The 21208-nt window shown below is 48.6% G+C and overlaps 1 protein-coding gene across 8 annotated transcripts in view; it reads right to left on the bottom strand.

The window, feature by feature from the left end:
• CACNA1G (calcium voltage-gated channel subunit alpha1 G) overlaps positions 1–16214 on the bottom strand; it is an 88040-nt gene extending 71826 nt beyond the window's left edge. For 4 of the 8 annotated variants that reach the window (XM_075579825.1, XM_075579828.1, XM_075579826.1 and 1 more), the window contains exons 1-7: positions 16010–16213; positions 12868–13001; positions 10344–10441; positions 6420–6579; positions 4577–4868; positions 3530–3622; positions 1509–2304 (exon numbers count right to left, since the gene is read on the bottom strand). In XM_075579825.1, the coding sequence (XP_075435940.1) occupies positions 1509–2304; positions 3530–3622; positions 4577–4868; positions 6420–6579; positions 10344–10441; positions 12868–13001; positions 16010–16165 (1729 nt within the window). In that variant the 5' untranslated portion in view covers positions 16166–16213. Of the gene's footprint in view, positions 1–1508; positions 2305–3529; positions 3623–4576; positions 4869–6419; positions 6580–10343; positions 10442–12867; positions 13002–16009 lie in introns of all 8 variants that reach the window. The other 4 variants (XM_075579827.1, XM_075579830.1, XM_075579832.1 and 1 more) reach the window with 2 other exon arrangements.
• Positions 16215–21208: the final 4994 nt, after the last annotated feature.

Raw genomic sequence — 21208 nt, 5'->3', positions numbered from 1 at the left:
CCAGCGTGCAGCACACCGCATCTTCTCACTCCCAGCGTGCAGCACACCGCATCGTCTCACTCCCAGCATGCAGCACACCGCATCTTCTCACTCCCAGCATGCAGCACACCGCATCTTCTCACTCCCAGCACGCAGCACACCGCATCTTCTCACTCCCAGCGTGCAGCACACCGCATCTTCTCACTCCCAGCGTGCAGCACACCGCACCTTCTCACTCCCAGCGTGCAGCACACCGCATCTTCTCACTCCCAGCGTGCAGCACACCGCATCTTCTCACGCTGGGGCATGCAGCACACCGCATCTTCTCACTCCCAGCATGCAGCACACCGCATCTTCTCACTCCCAGCATGCAGCACACCGCATCTTCTCACTCCCAGCGTGCAGCACACCGCATCTTCTCACTCCCAGCATGCAGCACACCGCATCTTCTCACTCCCAGCGTGCAGCACACCGCATCTTCTCACTCCCAGCGTGCAGCACACCGCATCTTCTCACTCCCAGCGTGCAGCACACCGCACCTTCTCACTCCCAGCGTGCAGCACACCGCATCTTCTCACTCCCAGCGTGCAGCACACCGCATCTTCTCACTCCCAGCGTGCAGCACACCGCATCGTCTCACTCCCAGCGTGCAGCACACCGCATCTTCTCACTCCCAGCGTGCAGCACACCGCATCGTCTCACTCCCAGCGTGCAGCACACCGCATCTTCTCACTCCCAGCATGCAGCACACCGCATCTTCTCACTCCCAGCATGCAGCACACCGCATCTTCTCACTCCCAGCATGCAGCACACCGCATCTTCTCACTCCCAGCATGCAGCACACCGCATCTTCTCACTCCCAGCATGCAGCACACCGCATCTTCTCACTCCCAGCATGCAGCACACCGCATCTTCTCACTCCCAGCATGCAGCACACCGCATCTTCTCACTCCCAGCATGCAGCACACCGCATCTTCTCACTCCCAGCATGCAGCACACCGCATCTTCTCACTCCCTGCATGCAGCACACCGCATCTTCTCACTCCCAGCATGCAGCACACCGCATCTTCTCACTCCCAGCATGCAGCACACCGCATCTTCTCACTCCCAGCATGCAGCACACCGCATCTTCTCACTCCCAGCATGCAGCACACCGCATCTTCTCACTCCCAGCACGCAGCACACCGCATCTTCTCCCAGCATGCAGCACACCGCATCTTCTCACTCCCAGCATGCAGCACACCGCATCTTCTCACTCCCAGCATGCAACACACCGCATCTTCTCACTCCCAGCATGCAGCCCACTGCACATACTTTGGCCGAGACATCATCATATGAATTTACATGAGTAGCTTTCTTGCTGCGTGACATTCATTAAACTGCGATAGTGCTGATTGGGGCACTATTGAGGTCTTTGGGAATTTGCATGAGGTATCGCCCCGATTGAAGCCCTTTTCAATGTAATATAAAACATAAACACACTAAGTAACAACTTAAAGTGGACCGTGACCGTAGGACGTGAATCCTACCTGTGCTCTGTGTCTCCAGCAGTCTGTTCATCGTTCTGTAATGAGGCCCAGGGGGGATGTTGGCGTCCGTGGTGCTCACCGGGTTCACTTCCGCTTCCCCTTGTTCTTTTTCCCTCTGTGCCTCGTGCGATGTGCTCGGGTGCACCGTCGGGTAGATTTTATTGCCGACAACGCTTCGTTGAAGCGCATCTGGGTTTGACAGCGCTGTGCCCGGCTGGGCAAAGGCCGGCACACAGTGTACCGGCTCCAGGTGACAATCGGCATGGTAAATGCTGTGAATGGACTCTGTGTTGGCGGCAGAAGCCATGGGGGACGTTTGAGCCCCGGCAAAAGTCAGCATGAGTCTACCGTTGTGAGGAGAACTCGTCTCCGCTTCGCTGAGCTCCGGACTGGCCTGGGGCGCCCGCAAGCTGCCGTTTCCCAGGTGGTAATGGTGATGATGGTGGTGGTGATGATGAATTAAGTGATGCACCGACGACCTTCTTCTCCTGTTGTGTTTGCGACACTTTTTCTCCGTGCTACCCTTAATCACCAGGCTGGGTGTGAACCCGACCTTCAAAACGGCTGCTCTGTAGAACTGGACGAGTTGCTTGCTCGCCTTCCGAGTCACGTGGACCAAGTACTTGAGAAGTTCATCGTAGCAGCTGCCGGGCTCGGAGAAGCTGGCCAGCGTGCTGGCGTCGGAGAGGAAGCGGACGCGCTGCTCCTTCATGAGCTGGCTCTCCCGCTGCTTGGTCTCAGAAAACTGGGTGGCTATTACCACTAGGCAAAGGTTGATCATAAAAAAGGAGCCGATCTGCAGAAAGAAGGGAAAAAAACGAGTCTGAAATGAAACAAAGTCGTTACTATGTTCCCGTCTAAAAGATTTTCACTTCCTCTCCAGTATATTAAAGTTAATTAAAGCAGCAATCCAGCCATCTCCGATGCTGAAGGGACCCCCTGCTTACCGAGATGCTTTCCTCTGTAAGGGGAGCCGGTGGCCGCTCCGGCACGCTAGCTGGGTTCACCAGCCACACTAGTCTCACACACTCACACACTCACACACTCACACACTCACACACTCACAATTCTTATCAGGAATTTTATCACATTTTTTAAAAGTGGGGCAAGCTGTGATGTTATATATACACACATACACATACACACACACACACACACACACACACACCTGCTTGGATTGCTCCTTTAAGGCCTCAAGAAACCCAGATGTGAACATGCAAGCAGGCACGCATGCAAACATAAACACTCACAACTCACATACATGTATACATACAAGAACATGCAAGCAGGCACGCATGCAGACATAAACATTCACAACTCACATACATGTATACATACAAGAACATGCAAGCAGGCACGCATGCAGACATAAACACTCACAACTCACATACATGTATACATACAAGAACGTGCAAGCAGGCACGCATGCAGACATAAACACTCACAACTCACATACATGTATACATACAAGAACAATAACATGCAAGCAGGCACGCATGCAGACATAAACACTCACATACATGTACACATACAAGAACATGCAACTAAAGGATACATTTTGGTGGCATCTTAAGAATGAAAAATAGCAAGTGTTTATTGTAAAATAATTACAAACACAGATGTAGCGAGACGTACTGGCCTCGGCATCGCGGGCAAACAAGCAGAGGTTCGTGGCGCCCGGGACAGTGTGGGGTAGGACGGGTCCATGCCTCTGAATGGGACCCTCCCACGGCGTGTATCCTTCTGGGCCTTGTTCGCACGTGGCAGTGGCACGTCTTGCTACAGCTGCATATAAACGCACACTCGCATACATGCAAGCGTACATGCGCAGTGATCGTACAAGCCAGGGTGGTCTACCCCAGCCCTGAAGGTCCAACACAGGTGGCCCGAACAGTGCCTCAGTCGTTAAAACGTGACCGGCTGGTGGCCCACGTGAGGACTGGAGTTGGCCACTCCTGGTGTAAGCCGTCGTCCTGCGAGCCAGGTCGGAACGTCCTCCCAGTAAATAAACGAGCACTTACTATAATTAAGAGTATAAAATAGATGAAGTTGTAGAAGGAGTGAGCGTCCATGACGAAGTACATGATGTCCACCCAGCCCTCCAGGGTTATCACCTGACAAACAGAACCATACGGGAGACATGGACATGGTAAACACAGGTCTGCAGTGCCACTCCACACACATCTACGGCACGTCCACCAGGGGGAGCCAGAGTGAAGTGCAAGGTGCGTCTCCTATTTATCTATTAAAAAGCTATATTGAGATTGAGACGCACTGCATATTATGTCTGCCCTAGGGTGGTACATGAAGCAAATGGATTTATCCCAGAAGATGCAAGATATGGGAGGCCAAGGCAGGACATTAACTTTGGCCTTCAAGACCTATTTCCTAGCTCCGACACCTTAATATACAGGGTCAGTTACATAGCAGCCTTCATGGCCAACAGGTCTAGGGAAGAGCACGAGGCTCATCAGCAAGTTACTGGCCACAGAAGAGGACTTTAAGCTTTAGTAAACGAGGGACAACTTCGGACCAGTCGGCTAAGCCAGAAAGATCCGAGAGTAGGGCCGTGAGCTTTCACGAGAGAGAGAAGACACTCTGCCATAGATTAAAGGGAAGCATTTCCACACGCGACACGTTAAACATCTCAGGAGCCAGTGGGTCCGTGGCGCTGAACGTGGCACGGCTTAGCACCAAAAAATTCCCCCATTACAATTAGGTAAAAAAAAAAATATGTACAAATTACAAGAAATTCCCAGACAGAATTGTTTATAGGGGGTCTATGTGAACAGGTCCGCAACCCCCGCCTTTCCCCATAATCTATCAGCACACAATGCTTCCACTGCCGCCAGGGATTCTGGGTAATAACATGCAAACCAGCACACCGGGTGTCACCTTTTCGCTTCTTGTCCATCTTAACAGCTCAACGTAAACCCCTATAAGCGATTGCATTGGCAATTTTTGTTTGTAGATTGCCTTCATAGTAATAATGTAACCTATATTCATTGCCAAGTTGTTGATATATATATATATATTTCAATTAGAATACATATATGTTACTATCTCACCTGAAATATTGCTATCCACGCATACCCAATGTTGTCAAAATTGATAGCCCCTTTGAAAGGGTTGTGCTCTCCGGCCGAGCAGTTTGTGTAGTACTGGTTCCAGTTGACGCACGAAGTGTTACTCGTGTTATTGTAGGAATAATAATCCAGCGTACACTCCAGGCTTTCCTCCCTGCGCGCTGGGACGCTCCGGCAGTAGCGCATGCCGTTCTCTCGCGCTTGAGAACAGATGAAAGGGTTCTCGTCCTCGTTTTCGGTCTGATAATATCTTTCCAGCTCCAGTGAAACGGGGCTGAAAGAAGCAGAGGTGCCACGGCAAAAAAGGTTTCCAGGGTTTAACTGGCGTCCAATGGCGTCACACTGTACAAGCAATAATTCCCTTTAAAGATGCCATTCAAGTGGGCGAACATAGGATTGAAGCAGGGGGTCGGCGGGGCTGAACCCCCTTCATTTCAGCACCCCCTGGATGTTGGAGAGTGGAGGGGGGGGGGGGGTAAAAAAGAGTGATGGGAGTAAGAGAGAAAGGGAAAGGGAGATGCAGATGAGAAGAAGAGTATGTAGGGGAGAAGGGGGAGAAGCTGGAGAAGGGGGGAGGAGTTGGTGAGGAGGGGAGCTTTGGTAAGCTTCACGGGTCACATTAATGTTGATCCTACATAAGTTTGTGACCCGTGAAGCTCACCAAAGCTTATCAAGTGGCCCCCCGGCCAAAATAATTGCCCCCTCCTGCCTTAGATCAATCTAATCTGATCTCCACCTTGTAATTTCTTTCTAGCGGATGATACAAAGAAAGGTAAAGGCATGGGAGCATGGGAGAAAGATTTGGGTAGTGTATGTGACTGGGAGGATAGGCAGATGCTTTGGGAAACAGCTGGCAACCACACGCACAATGAAAAAGGAAAAAAATCATACAAAATCCCTCTCCACTGGTACAGAACCGCATTAGATTACACATCATCATTTTGAGGCTTTCTCCGCTAGGTTGACGGGACTAAGTCACTTTCTAACATTTAGCTAACTACCTCTGAGATCCAGGTTTTATGGGACAATGTCTCGCACTACGCACTTTCCCTTTCTCTAGAGAAAGACCACTGGTCCCTGATTTTAGGCCAACCGTGCTCAGGCATTAACAAAAACACAGCCAAAGCCAATCTCCCAAATTCGTACAGCCACAAGATGCACCCTTGCCAAACACTGGAGACAAACAGATCCCCCTTCACCCCAGGACCATGGAAGAACACATATTTCCCTTATTGTGTTGACGGAAAAGTTGACGAGTTATGGCCATTACACCGCACCCAGGCTTTTAAGAACCTACCTGGAAATCCTTTATTACCATGTTAAGCTAATTGTTGGATGCCGATACGTTTTGTTATTCAATTGAAGCCTGTATCGATATGTTGTATTTCCTTTTTTTTTACAATCTTACCCAGTTTTTTATATTTATCATTCTCAACTATGTAAAAGACACTAATAATTACTTCTTTAAATGTGTATGACCTCCCATTTGCACTTATAACTCCTTCACCTTCTCTCCTTTCTATGCTCCCCCGTCTCCTCACTAGGATCGTCCGGCTCGTTTCGTCCGCGGATCAGTTTCAAAAAGGCCAATCCGCCCTTTTTCTGATATATTTTTTCCAATCACCGACAATCCACATGGCAAATTATTAATCCGTGGGGGGGGGGGAGGAATTTGGTGAAACCTATCGGCAGAATTCTGGGGGGGACAGATTTGGACTGGTTCGCCCTCCCCTACTCACCACCCCCATAATGTTATAAAAAAGTGTTCATATTCATAGCTGTAACAACAGGAAATAAAAATAAACGGCTCTCTTTGTTGACTTACAGACTAAAATTTTCGGGGAGGAAGCAACGGTTTCTTAGCAGCCCGGCCCACAGCTGGACGCCTACTATCCCGAAGATGAAGAAGACGAAGAAACAGAGGAGCAAAACATTCCCCAACATGGGCAAAGTGTCCAGCAGCAAAGTGACCAGGATGCGCATACCTAGAGAAGGGCATGCAAGAAATCGTACATGTGATGCGTGCGTCCTACACAAAATATGACATGACAACACAATAATACAGCTCCGTGTCACGAGCAAACACCTGGTTTAGACAAATGATCTCTCCTGAAGCACTAGTATTCTGTATATACTGGAAGAACAACAGTATCCATACTTCATTCTCTCGCCATTCTTACTCGTGCATATTCAATGTTTCCCGCGCCCTGGCTGTATCCTGGTATCTCCTTTCTGTGGCTTAGTGTAGGGGAATGGGTGGCGTTGGATGTTTCACCAGGAAATCATACATTGAGAGCAACCTCTCATTTTCAATTATGTCCTGGGCATAGAGTTATGGTGAGAATACACGGGTTTACATGAAATGAACAGAGGATATACTTTCCATTCACAGACATTTCATGGGCAGTTAGAGATAATATATGTTATGGGCGTAGGTAACAGTTACAGACAAGATTAAAATGAGAGACAGCTGAAGTTTGGAAATTACTTGAACAGGAGGCGGTTTAGAGAGTCTCTTGTAGGTTGTTCCAGTCAAAAGGTGCACGGTAAGAGAAGGAGCAGTGACTGGATTCTTTAATGAACATTGGGACTGTGAACAGTCTCTTGGAGTCTGATCTCAGGTGATAAGTGGTGCGTGTGGTAGGGGTGAGGAGTTTGTTCAGATAAGTGGGTTGCCTGCCCAGAAATTATTTGACGGTAAAACAGGAAAAATGTACTTTGCACCTGGACTCAAGGCATATAGCCAATCTAGTTCTTGGAGCATTTCGCAGTGATGTGTGGTGTGATTACATTGTAGGACAAAGCAGCATATTGAGTTGTAAAGGGTGTCTTCCTAAGGTGAGTTTGGCAGGGCTGTACCATATACTATGTCCCCAAAGTCCATAATTGACATTAGGATCTGTTGGGCTATGTACTTCTTGTAAGTAGTCGTCTTAGGCAGGATTTGTTCCTATAATGTACACCTAGTTTGGCATAGGTTTGGGATGTCAGAGTATCAATATGCAACCCAAATGTTAGATGGGAGTCAAACCATATGCCCAGAAATTTAAATCTAGTGACAGGGGCTAAGGTGGTGTTAGAGTTGGTTCTGATCTGTAGCTCAGTACTGTAGTTGGTAGCTTTTGAAATTCAGCCTTAGTCCCAAATACCATTGTTACAGTTTTTTCAGTGTTAAAAAAAAAAAAGTTTCTTTTGGGATATCCAGAATTCAAGTCTTGAAAAATTTGATGGACTACGGGTCCAAGGACAGAAAGGCGAGGGATGTGTGCATATAAGATTGTGTCATCTGCGTAAATGTGCATTGAAGCTGCTTTACAAGTTGTAGATAGATCATTAATGAAGACTGAAAAGAGTAGGGACCCCACAGATGACATCCACAGGGTTGGAGTTAGAGCCCAAGATAGACACGTATTGGGATCTACCCAAAAGGGACGAGATAAACCTCTTTTAAACCGTGTTCCCCCATTCCAGAGCACTGAAGCTTGTTTAACAGGATAACATGATCAACAGAATCAAAAGCTTTTGCAAAATCTTTGAATATTGCACCAGTAAATGATCCCATTTCCAGTCCACACTGGTTCTCATTGCAAACGTTTAAGACGGTAGTTACTGTGCAGTGGTTTGGGGGCGAAAGCCAGATTGGAGTTGGCTAAGGAAATGTGTCTTTGTATAGTAATCGCTTAATTGGGAGTGGACACATATTTCCATGACTTTGGATAGTATTGGGAGAAGAGAGATTGGTCTGTAGTCTTTATCCCCTCGTTTGAAGATTGGGACAACTCTGGCAATTTTCCAGGTCTGTTTGATATGCCCTGAAGACAAAATAGAGTTGATTAGGGAGGAAAGTACACTTAGTCATAGGAACTTTGATTGCAGTAGGTCAGGTCCACATTGGCAGCTTAGTTTCAATGTTAGGAGTGCCTGTGCCACAGGGAGGGACTATGGGGCTGGAGTCCAGTGTCTGGGACAGGCTAGCAGGTGGGTAGAGATAGTCAGAAACAAAGCAGAGATCACGGTTGCCAGCAGGCAAAGGATGGTCAGCAACAGACACAGGTCAGGATTGAAGACAGGCAAGTGAAAAAAGGTCCGAGCAAGGTCTGGAAACACAGCAACAGTAAGAAATAGCAATGGTGAAGCAGCGAGCTTGAGTACTGGGAAGAACCACAATAAACAAGCAACTTGGTACCGGAAGGGGAGATCTTATATAGGCCTGGCTGAGGCTAAGGAAGCAGGGGCAGGCAATGAGGGTATCAAGAAACGTAGAGAGTTCTCTGAAGAAATAAGCAGCAAGAAAACAGCAGTCCCAATGGCACAACGGGAGAACTTCCAGGGTTCAAGACCTGCCAGGGATACTCCTGAAATTGGAGCGTTGTCCAGTCGATTCCTTTCTTGGCTCTGTAGGATATCTTCTGTGGAAGGTTGCCATGGGGCATGAATATTTTCCTCCAACTCACACGATCTTTCTTCAGGCCATAGCCCATTGACTGGATCAGGTACTGCAGCATCCCTCTAGATAACCTGGAGTCCTAGATCCTCTCGTCGATAAACTCTTCCTCAACCTGGATGAGGTCAGGAGGAGGAAGAACGCATCCAGGGAAGGGACTCTCCTGGAACTGCTTTAGCAGGGTGATATGGAATACCGGATGGATGTTCATGGAGTCAGGGAGTTGTAAACAAAAGGCTACTAGGTTGATCCGTGAGCAGGTTTCAAAAGGACCAATATATTTTTGTCCCAGCTTCCTAGATGGGATCTTCATACAGAGTTTTTTAGTCAGAAGCCAGACCTTTTCTCCAACCTGTAACATAGGGGCTGCTCTTCAGTGTTTATCAGCAGCACCCCTGTACCATTCTTCAGATTCCCGAAGAATCACCTTCATTTTCTCTTGGATCTTTTGCATGGCAGAGAGTATCAACGAGACAGCGGAAAAAGGACAGGAAACCGGCAGGCCCAGAACGACGGCTGAATGGAACCCATAATTGGCATACAAGGTTCTTTTCCAGGTAGAACTGTGTTGGGCATTATTATATGAAAATTCTGCAAGGGTAGAAACTTTGTCCAATCATTCTGGAGGTAGAATATGGAGCAATGTAGGTTCTGCTCCAGAGTGTGGTTGGTCCTTTCCGTCTGGCCGTTAAACTGGGGATAGAAAGCGGTGGATAGGTTTAACCTGGATCCTAGTGAGACGCAGAAAGGTCTCCACATTTTGGAGGTGAATTGTACCCCCTTTCTGATATGACTTTCTCCGGGACCTCGTGAAGACGGTAGATTTCATGGATGATTACCTTGGCCGTCTCGTCTGCAGTTGGGAGACCCTTGGTAGTGATAAAATGGCTCAGAGTTGTTTGGTCTAGAGGTGCTCGGTCTAGAGGTGTTTGGTCAAGAGATGCTCGGTCTAGAGGTGCTCGGACTAGAGGTGTTTGGTCAAGAGGTGCTCGGTCTAGAGGTGCTCGTTCTAGAGATGCTCGATCTAGAGATGCTCAGCCGAGACATACTTGATTCTAGATGTACTCGATCTAGATGTGCTCAGTCGAGAGGAACACGATTTGTGAGGTGCTCGGTTACATTGCAACAATCTCTATTAAGTAAGATCCTACAGTGCACCTTGAAAATGTATGGCACCGCCATTCACCCAGAAAAACACACACTGGTTTTTACCATGTACCCTTGCATACTCAGTACTTTCCAGTTCATACTGGCTTGCGTCAGGCTCACTAGTCGTTCAACTGTGATACTTTGAAGCTAACTTACTCGGAACTCTGTTGATGGCTCGCAGAGGCCGCAGAACTCGGACTGTGCGCACTGCCGAGAAGCTGACGTTCTGAAGATCAAGAGAATATTCCAGCATCCTGCAAAACAAAAACACATGCACCAGACAGGTTACAGATATCCTGTTCCCCAGGAATAAGACCGTTTTTTCAATGAGTTAAAAGTGACCAACAATACATTTTTTTTCCCAAAAAAGCCTGCACTTGAGGCAGGAATGTAGAAGGTTCCATGCGACTTGTTACGTGTGTATGTATGGGGTATATTGTGTAACGGGAATCCATGCCTTGGTATAATTATCGTAGTTGCCCCCTTGTGCGATGAGCAGGATACCTTTTCGATTTCGCAGATCGTATAAAGCTGGCAGTGTTCTTTCCATAGCCCTCCCCCCCACCCCCCCCCACCCCCTTCCCAGACATCGTCAGAGCCAGCACTATAAAGACCCAGCGCTAATGTCAGGAGCGGATGCCTTTCCAGGAAATTCCAGTTCATTAGAAATGGCTCCCTAAGGCCGCTCCGTCCTTTATGCAAGTCGGTAAAACGAGAGATCCAAAAAACGCCTCGTGTCTCGGGAACACCACACTTTTGGCCGCGGTCGGCAGATTTTTTTTTTTTTATGGGGATTCTTAGCGGCAGCCAGGAGATTCTTGTGTGCTGAAACAGACTTTAATTTAAACCAGGTGTCTGCTTTGTTTTTAAAGGAAAGAACTCAGGAAAGCGAGGGTGTCACTTTTACATCACGGAGGCAAAAGAAAAGAAAAAAAAAAAAATCCAAACGTGGTTGTGCAGAATTTCCTCGCGAAGAAGTGGTAACACCTCATCAAATGTAAGGGATGGAAGAGGAAACGAAATGCAAGGGTTTCGAGGTAAAGAAACGGAGCTCTTTTGTGTGTTGAAACGTGCGTACTGTATAGTCTGACAGTGACCGGGGGCGGTGACGCGAGCTTGGGAAATCACCCAGTCTCCGCTCTAAATCCGTCATCGACCTCTTTTCCAGAAAAAAACAGTATTCCTCAAAGCAGATTTCAGAAAAGCTGGTGAAGATGTGGAAATGTCGTTCGTAATGTCATATCTGATGGGATGTACCTGATGGGATACACCTGATGGGATACACCTGATGGGATACACCTGATGGGATACAGCTGATGGGATACACCTGATGGGATACACCTGATGGGATACACCTGATGGGATGTACCTGATGGGATACACCTGATGGGATACACCTGATGGGATACAGCTGATGGGATACACCTGAAGGGATACGCCTGATGGGATATAGCTAATGTGATATACCTGATGGGATACAGCTGATGGGATACACCTGATGGGATACACCTGATGGGATACACCTGATGGGATACACCTGATGGGATATAGCTAATGTGATATACCTGATGGGATACACCTGATGGGATACACCTGATGGGATATAGCTGATGGGATACCTGATGGGATACACCTGATGGGATATAGCTGATGTGATACCTGATGGGATATAGCTGATGGGATATAGCTGATGGGATACACCTGATGGGATACACCTGATGGGATACACCTGATGGGATACACCTAATGGAACACACCTAGTGGGATACACCTGATGGGATACACCTCAAGGGATACACCTGAAGGGATACACCTGAAGGGATACACCTGAAGGGATACACCTGAAGGGATACACCTGATGGGATACACCTGAAGGGATACACCTGACGGGATACACCTGAAGGTATATGCCTGATGGGATACACCCGATTTGACGCCTGTTGAAGGTGCTTCCATGCACCGAAACGTTGGATGCTATTTTCTTTTCTTTTTCTAAGTCATTAAATTGACGTTACCTACTAGACTTACTCTTCATTTTTTGGTGTGCTTGCCTGTAGATTTAATGATCCTTTTTCTATCTCAATCTTGCCTATTCATATACTTTTCACTGTTATGATTAGACCTTTTTTTTGTTGCTGTGGTCATCTCAATTGGCGGCCGTTGGTTCTTTTTCTTGCGAGTACGAAATAAATGTTGTTCATTTCATCTTCCACGTGTCTACAACTGCATATTGCTTGTTCCCTCACCTTGGATACAGAGCATTTTACCCTTCAAACCCTGCCCCTGGACAGTGTAGAATCGAGGGGAGCAGCCTTTTTCCAGAGACTTAGCAAAGTCCCCAAAGGGTACTGTTGTTGATGAAGTAAACATACTTTAGCAGCACAAACTCTGTGTTGTATCTTGTTGGTTCACCCAAACGTGGCTACAGGTCAACTAATTTTGCCTTGAACATTGTAGAGCAGGGCTGGCCAACTCCAAGGGCCACCAACTGCTCAGGTTTTCAGGATATCCCTGCTTCAGCACAGGTGCTGAAGTCATTATGACCGAGTCACTGATTGAGCCACCTGTGCTGAAGCAGAGATATCCTGAAACCCTGACCTGTTGGACTGGAGTTGCACGCCCCCCCCCCCCCCCCCCGGTTTTTAGAGCAATTAAAAAGAATCCGAATGATGACACTTACCCTGCGACGACAATGAAAAAGTCCAAGCGGTTCCAGGTGTCCCCCAAATAACATTTCTTTCCGAATATTCCCAAGGCAAACATCTTGATAATCATTTCCACAGCGAAAAATGCAAAGATGAAATCATCGAAACCCTAAAGTGGGAACAGAAAACTATTTTAAAAATGCACACGAGGCTCTCAGGCCGAGGATGCACCGAGCCGGTTACTTACGGGAACGTTAACCTACGTGAGGCTGCGCTTGTAGTGCCGGCGACGCGACGTCGCCTGAAAACAAAAGCATTGCCGCCGTCGCGTGCGCTTATAGTAAGCGCGACGCGACGGAGTGACAGCTCGGTCGCGATCGCTGGAAGTCATCTCAATTTGACTTTTCCAGCGGACGTCGCCGGCACTATAAGCGCGGCCTGACGTCGCCGGCACTATAAGCGCAGACTGACGTCGCCGGCACTATAAGCGCGGCCTGACGTCGCCGGCACTATAAGCGCAGCCTGACGTCGCCGGCACTATAAGCGCAGCCTGACATCGCCGGCACTATAAGCGCAGCCTGACGTCGCCGGCACTATAAGCGCGGCCTGACATCGCCGGCACTATAAGCGCAGCCTGACGTCGCCGGCACTATAAGCGCGGCCTGACGTCACCGGCACTATAAGCGCAGCCTAACGTCGCCGGCACTATAAGCGCAGCCTGACGTCGCCGGCACTATAAGCGCGGCCTGACATCGCCGGCACTATAAGCGCGGCCTGACATCGCCGGCACTATAAGCGCGGCCTGACGTCGCCGGCACTATAAGCGCGGCCTGACGTCGCCGGCACTATAAGCGCGGCCTGACGTCGCCGGCACTATAAGCGCAGACTGACGTCGCCGGCACTATAAGCGCAGCCTGACATCGCCGGCACTATAAGCGCAGCCTGACGTCGCCAGCACTATAAGCGCAGCCTGACATCGCCGGCACTATAAGCGCAGCCTGACGTCGCCGGCACTATAAGCGCGGCCTGACATCGCCGGCACTATAAGCGCGGCCTGACATCGCCGGCACTATAAGCGCGGCCTGACGTCGCCGGCACTATAAGCGCGGCCTGACGTCGCCGGCACTATAAGCGCAGACTGACGTCGCCGGCACTATAAGCGCGGCCTGACGTCGCCGGCACTATAAGCGCAGCCTGACATCGCCGGCACTATAAGCGCAGCCTGACATCGCCGGCACCATAAGCGCAGCCTGACGTCGCCAGCACTATAAGCGCAGCCTGACATCGCCGGCACTATAAGCGCGGCCTGACATCGCCGGCACTATAAGCGCGGCCTGACATCGCCGGCACTATAAGCGCAGCCTGACGTCGCCAGCACTATAAGCGCAGCCTGACATCGCCGGCACTATAAGCGCAGCCTGACGTCGCCGGCACTATAAGCGCAGACTGACGTCGCCGGCACTATAAGCGCAGCCTGACATCGCCGGCACTATAAGCGCAGCCTGACATCGCCGGCACTATAAGCGCAGACTGACGTCGCCGGCACTATAAGCGCAGCCTGACATCGCCGGCACTATAAGCGCAGCCTGACGTCGCCAGCACTATAAGCGCAGCCTGACATCGCCGGCACTATAAGCGCAGCCTGACATCGCCGGCACTATAAGCGCGGCCTGACGTCGCCGGCACTATAAGCGCAGCCTGACATCGCCGGCACTATAAGCGCAGCCTGACGTCGCCGGCACTATAAGCGCAGCCTGACATCGCTGGCACTATAAGCGCAGCCTGACATCGCCGGCACTATAAGCGCAGCCTGACGTCGCCGGCAGTATAAGCGCGGCCTGACGTCGCCGGCACTATAAGCGCGGCCTGACATCGTCGGCAGTATAAGCGCAGCCTGACGTCGCCGGCACTATAAGCGCAGACTGACGTCGCCGGCACTATAAGCGCAGCCTGGCATCGCCGGCACTATAAGCGCGGCCTGACGTCGCCGGCACTATAAGCGCAGACTTACACCGCTTTTCAGCACAGCCAGTAAAACATACCCACAGACCGCTGTCAATGCCAGGATGTTTATACTGGCTCTGCAAGGTGAAGCTGGAATAGCTTTCCACCACACATTATATACGTTAGGGTGGGTAAAAAGCTTGGTATTACTCCCATCCAGACCCTGAAATGGCTATTTTGCTGTGTCCGGGTGGGTGTAGCACTGCACTTAGGAACGATTTAATACTATAGCATTATTTAATGGCGTTATTACTCTCTGCTCCCTCACTCCACCCCACCCAAAAGTGCTATTTCAGGGTCTGAAAAGGAGTAACGCCAAGATCTACATGGAAGTCACGTTATTGGACAATAACACAACATTATCCTACAACAACGTGACGATGACCCTATTCTAATAAGATGTAGTGGGGACTTTGTTTTTGCATATCAGTAGATTTCTGGATATTGGGTTAACTTAGGAAGCAGAACATCTGTAACCTGTTTTAGGCTATTTTCCCCCCGATTTAACAGAAGTTCGTGTATCTAGGTCTTAGTGTCGTAATGATTCATAATGGCAGCATATATTGTATACGCACAGTGCACACAAAGTACGGATGTAGCAAGACTGCGTTCTCTTTTCGGCACCGCGGCAAGCTGTGGCGCCGCAACCGCTGTGCCGGGTGATTATCACTGCGGAGGCGCCGATCCAGAAGCATGGGCCTCCCCCCTCCGCAGTGCAAGCGCGGCAGCACCATCTCCGGAGACCTCAAGTCTTACTATACATAGCATGCACAATAATATCTCATTATATATATATATATATACAGCTCAACCCCCTTATAACGCTGTGCTTGGGGTCCAAAGAATCGCATCGCGTTATAAGCGGATCGCGTTATAAGCGGATCACGTTAGAGATAATGTACAATTGTATGCATTGTACAATAAACTATTTAAGACGCCAACAATCGTGCTGTAAAGTATTCATACATGCGAACATTGGGAGCCACGCGTGCATCGCGTTATAAGCGGATCCGCGTTGTAACGGATCGCGCTATAACGGGGTTGAGCTGTGTATATATATATATATATATATATATTTTTATATATATATAGAAAATGTAATTACATAAAAAAATGCAAAATATACAGTGCGCGTGTGCGCATGTGCAAGACATTGAACGACGAAGGATTTACCTGTAGGATTTTGCAGCGCTGGGACTCACAAGCTATATCTTCACATGGATGGAACATCCCCAGAGTCACACAGTTCAAGAGGATCACCAGCATACTGAAACGCTCGAACCAGGTATAGGACAAGGAAGTCAAGGAAACCACAGTGCAGGTGGACATCCCCCAACCCCCCCATCACAATGCAAGAGGATCACCAGCATACTGAAACGCTCGAACCAGGTATAGGACAAGCAAGTCAAGGAAACCACAGTGCAGGTGGACATCACCCAACCCCCCCATCACAATGCAAGAGGATCACCAGCATACTGAAACGCTCGAACCAGGTATAGGACAAGGAAGTCAAGGAAACCACAGTGCAGGTGGATATCCCCCAACCCCCCCATCACAATGCAAGAGGATCACCAGCATACTGAAACGCTCGAACCAGGTATAGGACAAGGAAGTCAAGGAAACCACAGTGCAGGTGGACATCTCCCAACCCCCCCATCACAATGCAAGAGGTAAGACTGCAGGTATATATTTTAATAGGAAGCCAATAACCAAAAATGTATGTTAGATACTTTACAATTACCTGCTCTTCATCCTAGAAGTGGCAGACATTGGTACCTGTTGTTGGACAACCTTTCAAAGTCATTCATTCATGTTTATACTGTGACAATTTTCCATTACATATGCTCCTTCTTGGGACAAGAGAAGGAATGGTACAGGTGCAGCAAGACTTACGGTCGCCAGTGTCGCGGACGAAAAAGCAAACGTCTTTGGCGCCCGGGGCAGTGTCTGCCACGATGGAGCTGAGGGACCCCCCCCCCCCCCCCCGCAGAGTTAATATTTCAGCTGCGCTCACTCAAGCATTATTCGTCATGTCCCTGCACACCTCCTCTGCAACAATCAATTAGCAAAGGAGAGTAATTGCTTTACAACACACACCGTGGGATTCCCCCATCAAGCCCTTTATCATAGTTTAGCTTCTGCTATATATAGTGCGCGCTCCTTTCTCCCCTCCTCCCATTTTAATGAATGTCTTCACCCATCACCAGTAATTATTTTCATTTATGTGGCTTATTTTAGTAGATTAATAAAAGGTTACGTTTTACCAGTTTAGATAATCAGTTGTGTTCTTAAGTGGACCAATTTGGGACTTGTCTCTTTACTAGCCTCCAAATGCTTTGTGCATGTTAATCTTCCGGAGCTGCGACCGGCGCGGTCAGCGGCGCCAAAGTCAGCAGGCTTTGCTACAGCTGTATGTGCTACATTATCTGGCAATTAATACCCAGTGACACCACACAACATCAGTGTGTTAGCACCCAACTGCATCAAATATATAGGAGGGGTCCACTATGATAAGAGATATCGGCGCTCCACCAGATATCGGCTCTCCACCAGATATTGGCGCTCCACCAGATATCGGCGCTCCACCAGATATCGGCGCTGCACCAGATATCGGCGCTGCACCAGATATCGGCGCTCCACCAGATATCGGCGCTCCACCAGATATCGGCGCTCCACCAGATATCGGATCTCCACCAGATATCGGCTCCCCACCAGATATCGGCTCTCCACCAGATATAGGCTCTCCACCAGATATCGGCTCACTACCAGATATCGGCTCACCACCAGATATCGGCTCCCCACCAGATATCGGCTCCCCACCAGATATCGGCGCACCACCAGATATCGGCTCTCCACCAGATATCGGCTCTCCACCAGATATTGGAGCTCCACCAGATATCGGCTCTCTACCAGATATCGGAGCTCCACCAGATATTGGCTCTCCACCAGATATCGGCGCTCCACCAGATATCGGAGCTCCACCAGATATTGGCTCTCCACCAGATATCGGCGCGCCACCAGATATCGGCGCACCACCAGATATCGGCTCCCCACCAGATATCGGCTCCCCACCAGATATCGGCTCCCCACCAGATATCGGCTCCCCACCAGATATCGGCTCTCCACCAGATATCGGCGCACCACCAGATATCGGCTCCCCACCAGATATCGGCTCTCCACCAGATATCGGCGCACCACTAGATATCGGCTCTCCACCAGATATCGGCTCTCCACCAGATATCGGCGCTCCACCAACCAAAAAAGGTTGGAATCCACTGAACTACACAGAGGCAACAAATGCAATCAAAAGGTCATGAGACAAGCCTCAAGTGATGCCATACAGGAGGTCCAAAAACCTGAAAGACAGATTGGCATGAGTGGAAACCAGCATGTACAGAACCTCAAGCGGGTTGCATACACAAACCCAAGGGTATGTATCCATGTAGACACTGCACACAATGCCACGGAGAATACATTTACGCATCCTCAAGGCGGTAAAGCGTTTTCGCATGAACACCTACGTGAATTGTCAATCAGATTTTGCCGTGTACCTGCTTAAGTGATAGGCTCCCCTGATGAGATGGGTCTTCCATACCAACCTAGGAAGTATAATAGAACAAGGTGACCGGGCACTCGAGAAAGCCGGGCAGCCGTGGCGGAACTACCATAAGTGCAGCACCGTGGCCCACCACCTTTAGGGGCCCATCCCACACGTGCCAGAAAAAAGGTGGAACATCTATTTAGGTGATAGATATCTTATCCTATATCCATACTTACAGTATATTATATTGATCCAGAGGAAGGCAAACAAAAACCCCCAGTGACACATCATCCAATGATATCTCATAAGCGGAAAATAAATTCCTCCCCGACTCCAGATATTGGCAATCAGATTACTCCCTGGATCAACATCCTTCTCATGTTTACTTATTTGGTTTATCCCTGTATACCTTTCCTTTCTAAAAACATGTCCAACCTTTTTTTTGAACAAATCTATTGTATCTGCCATCACAGTCTCCTTGGGTAATGAATCCCACATTGTAACTGCCCTGACTGTAAAGAACCCTTTCCTTTGTTGCTGGTGAAATCTCCTTTCCTCCAACCTTAAGGGATGCCCTGAGTCCTTTGTACTGCCCTTGGCATGAATGCAAATAGGACCTTTACATGTTTCCTTTAAAGTATAATCCGCCCCACACACCCTTTTTTCTTTATGTGTTTTTCCAATATTGGTTGCCGATACTGTATATTGTATTTTTTTTTATATATGTGGATACAAGCTACACTGCCACAAAGTGACTTTAATACAACTCTTGCATAATTGATGATCCATTGTTTGTATTATTTTTGCATGTGTTTTATGCCTCATCTCTTGATATTGAATTCCTTTTTTTCCCTGCGTCTCCCCACAGGGTTAGATGTGTTAGTACTTTTGGCAGATTTAGGCTAAGCTTACTCATTTGCACAAGAAGTAAAACAATGTAACTCTACAGGTGATTTTAATCTTTTGGGAAACCAATGACATTGATGATTTGTATATATAGGGTTTTTGTCACTTTTTTTACTCACCATAACTTAACTCAGTATTATGGTATAGCATATCCCATAGCCTATCATGCATACCCAGTTAAAATCAACCCCACACTGATGAGACCCATCAAGGTCGAAACAGCTGTCTGTGGGTGGTTTTCTGGGTATGCACCTTAACCCTGGCTGTGCTCAAAGCTGTGACCATGCAGCAAGCTTAAGCCTATAGGGAACCATGTTAAAAATGGTTTTTGAGGCAAAAAGTGACACTGTGTGCTCATTTGCATGTCATTTCCCAGAACCCCTTGCTGCAGTGGAAGTGCTGTATGCTGGGTGATGATGGGGAAAGGCGGGGTTGCAGACCTGCCTAAGACATGCAGATGAGCATACAGTTGTATTTGCATATATATATATATATATATATATATATATATATATATATATATATATATATCAGCTACATGGAACTGCCATTTAAACAACTGGGAGGGATCAGTGATTTACGTTAATGCTGATTGAAAGGTTTTGCTCATCTTTGCCAGTCAGTGCTTTGCCAAGCATTGTTTGCCGTCATTAATCACCACAGGGCGTTGCCAGGACCCCAATTAAGAAAGCAGATCTAAGAAGACCCTCTGTCTGCCCACACACACACACTTCCCCCATGGGCTCCTCTCAAAAATACATAGCTGCCTTAACTGTACAAAGAAGGAATGAGCCATGCGTATAGGAAGGGGAGAGTTCTCCCACAAACAGAACATTCTGGGCCGCCGGACACTTTCCTGCGGCCCAGGACCTGTTCCCACGGGGGTCTCCCCCGCGTCGGTGACCTTGCACATCACATCACGAGGGGGAGGCTATGTGGCCATATTTGGTCATCAACATCATCAGGTAATACTGTCCAGTCCCCTTGATGATGTAGATGACCAAATAGTTTAATTGTTGTGGGGGGGAGAGCGTGGGGGGATCTGTAATCGCGGGGGCCCGGTGCAATGGCACCAACTGCACGGCCATCATGCCGGCGGCCCTGGTATCACATTCTGATTCCAGAAGCTGGGAAGTTCCCCTCCCGTCTTCGGTGGAGTATTATTTAATGGGGGTAGGATGTAAAATAATAATAAGCACAAAGTGTGAGATGCGGTTCAGGGTTTAAGGATATCCCTGCTTCAGCGAGGGTGGCTTAATCAGTAGCACAGTCGTTGAATGAGCCACCTGTGCTGAAGCAGGGATATCCCTAATACCTGGCCTGTTGGTGACCCTCAAGGACTGGAGTAGGCCGCCCCTGCTATATTGTTTGTCCCAGTTGGCTTAATCAGATGGCAACTTGGCTGAATACAACATTAATTTGTTGGTTTCAATGGTGGAGAAGATGGTGGCAGGCTGGCTAGGGCAGTGGGCCTGTCGGTGTCCTTCTAGTTGGCCGTTGTTGGTCACGAGGTGTGCCCTGCTATGGCCAGCACGGCTAATGGATTTAAGTTGTGGTTTCAATGGTCAGGGACCCGCGATGGAAGGGATCAGGCATTATCGGTGATGTTGTAATTAAACCCCATCATTTGTGACGGAGATTTATTTGGGATTGGAGAGGGTTAAGGATGGATCCAGAAAGGGACATCGATTGAGTCCTCTTCCGTCATGCAACGCTTGGGCAAGTCTCAACAAGACAGCCAGAGAAAATAGAGGAAATATAATGAGAGCAGTGGGACATTACTGCAAAGCAAACCCCTTCTGTTGTTCTCCTGTACGCAGATAATAGAAAGGTGTCGCTAGACGCTACAACAAGGACACTCCCATTGTCACAGTCAGATCCCTCGTCAAATCAAGGACCGCAACACAGACGTTCAGCCTGGAAAC

Source organism: Ascaphus truei, chromosome 22, assembly GCF_040206685.1.
Source record: "Ascaphus truei isolate aAscTru1 chromosome 22, aAscTru1.hap1, whole genome shotgun sequence".
In the NCBI taxonomy this organism is placed as follows: Eukaryota; Metazoa; Chordata; class Amphibia; order Anura; family Ascaphidae; genus Ascaphus; species Ascaphus truei.
The sequence above is the reverse complement of the archived record's forward strand: the minus strand, read 5'-3'. Positions and strand labels throughout refer to the sequence as shown.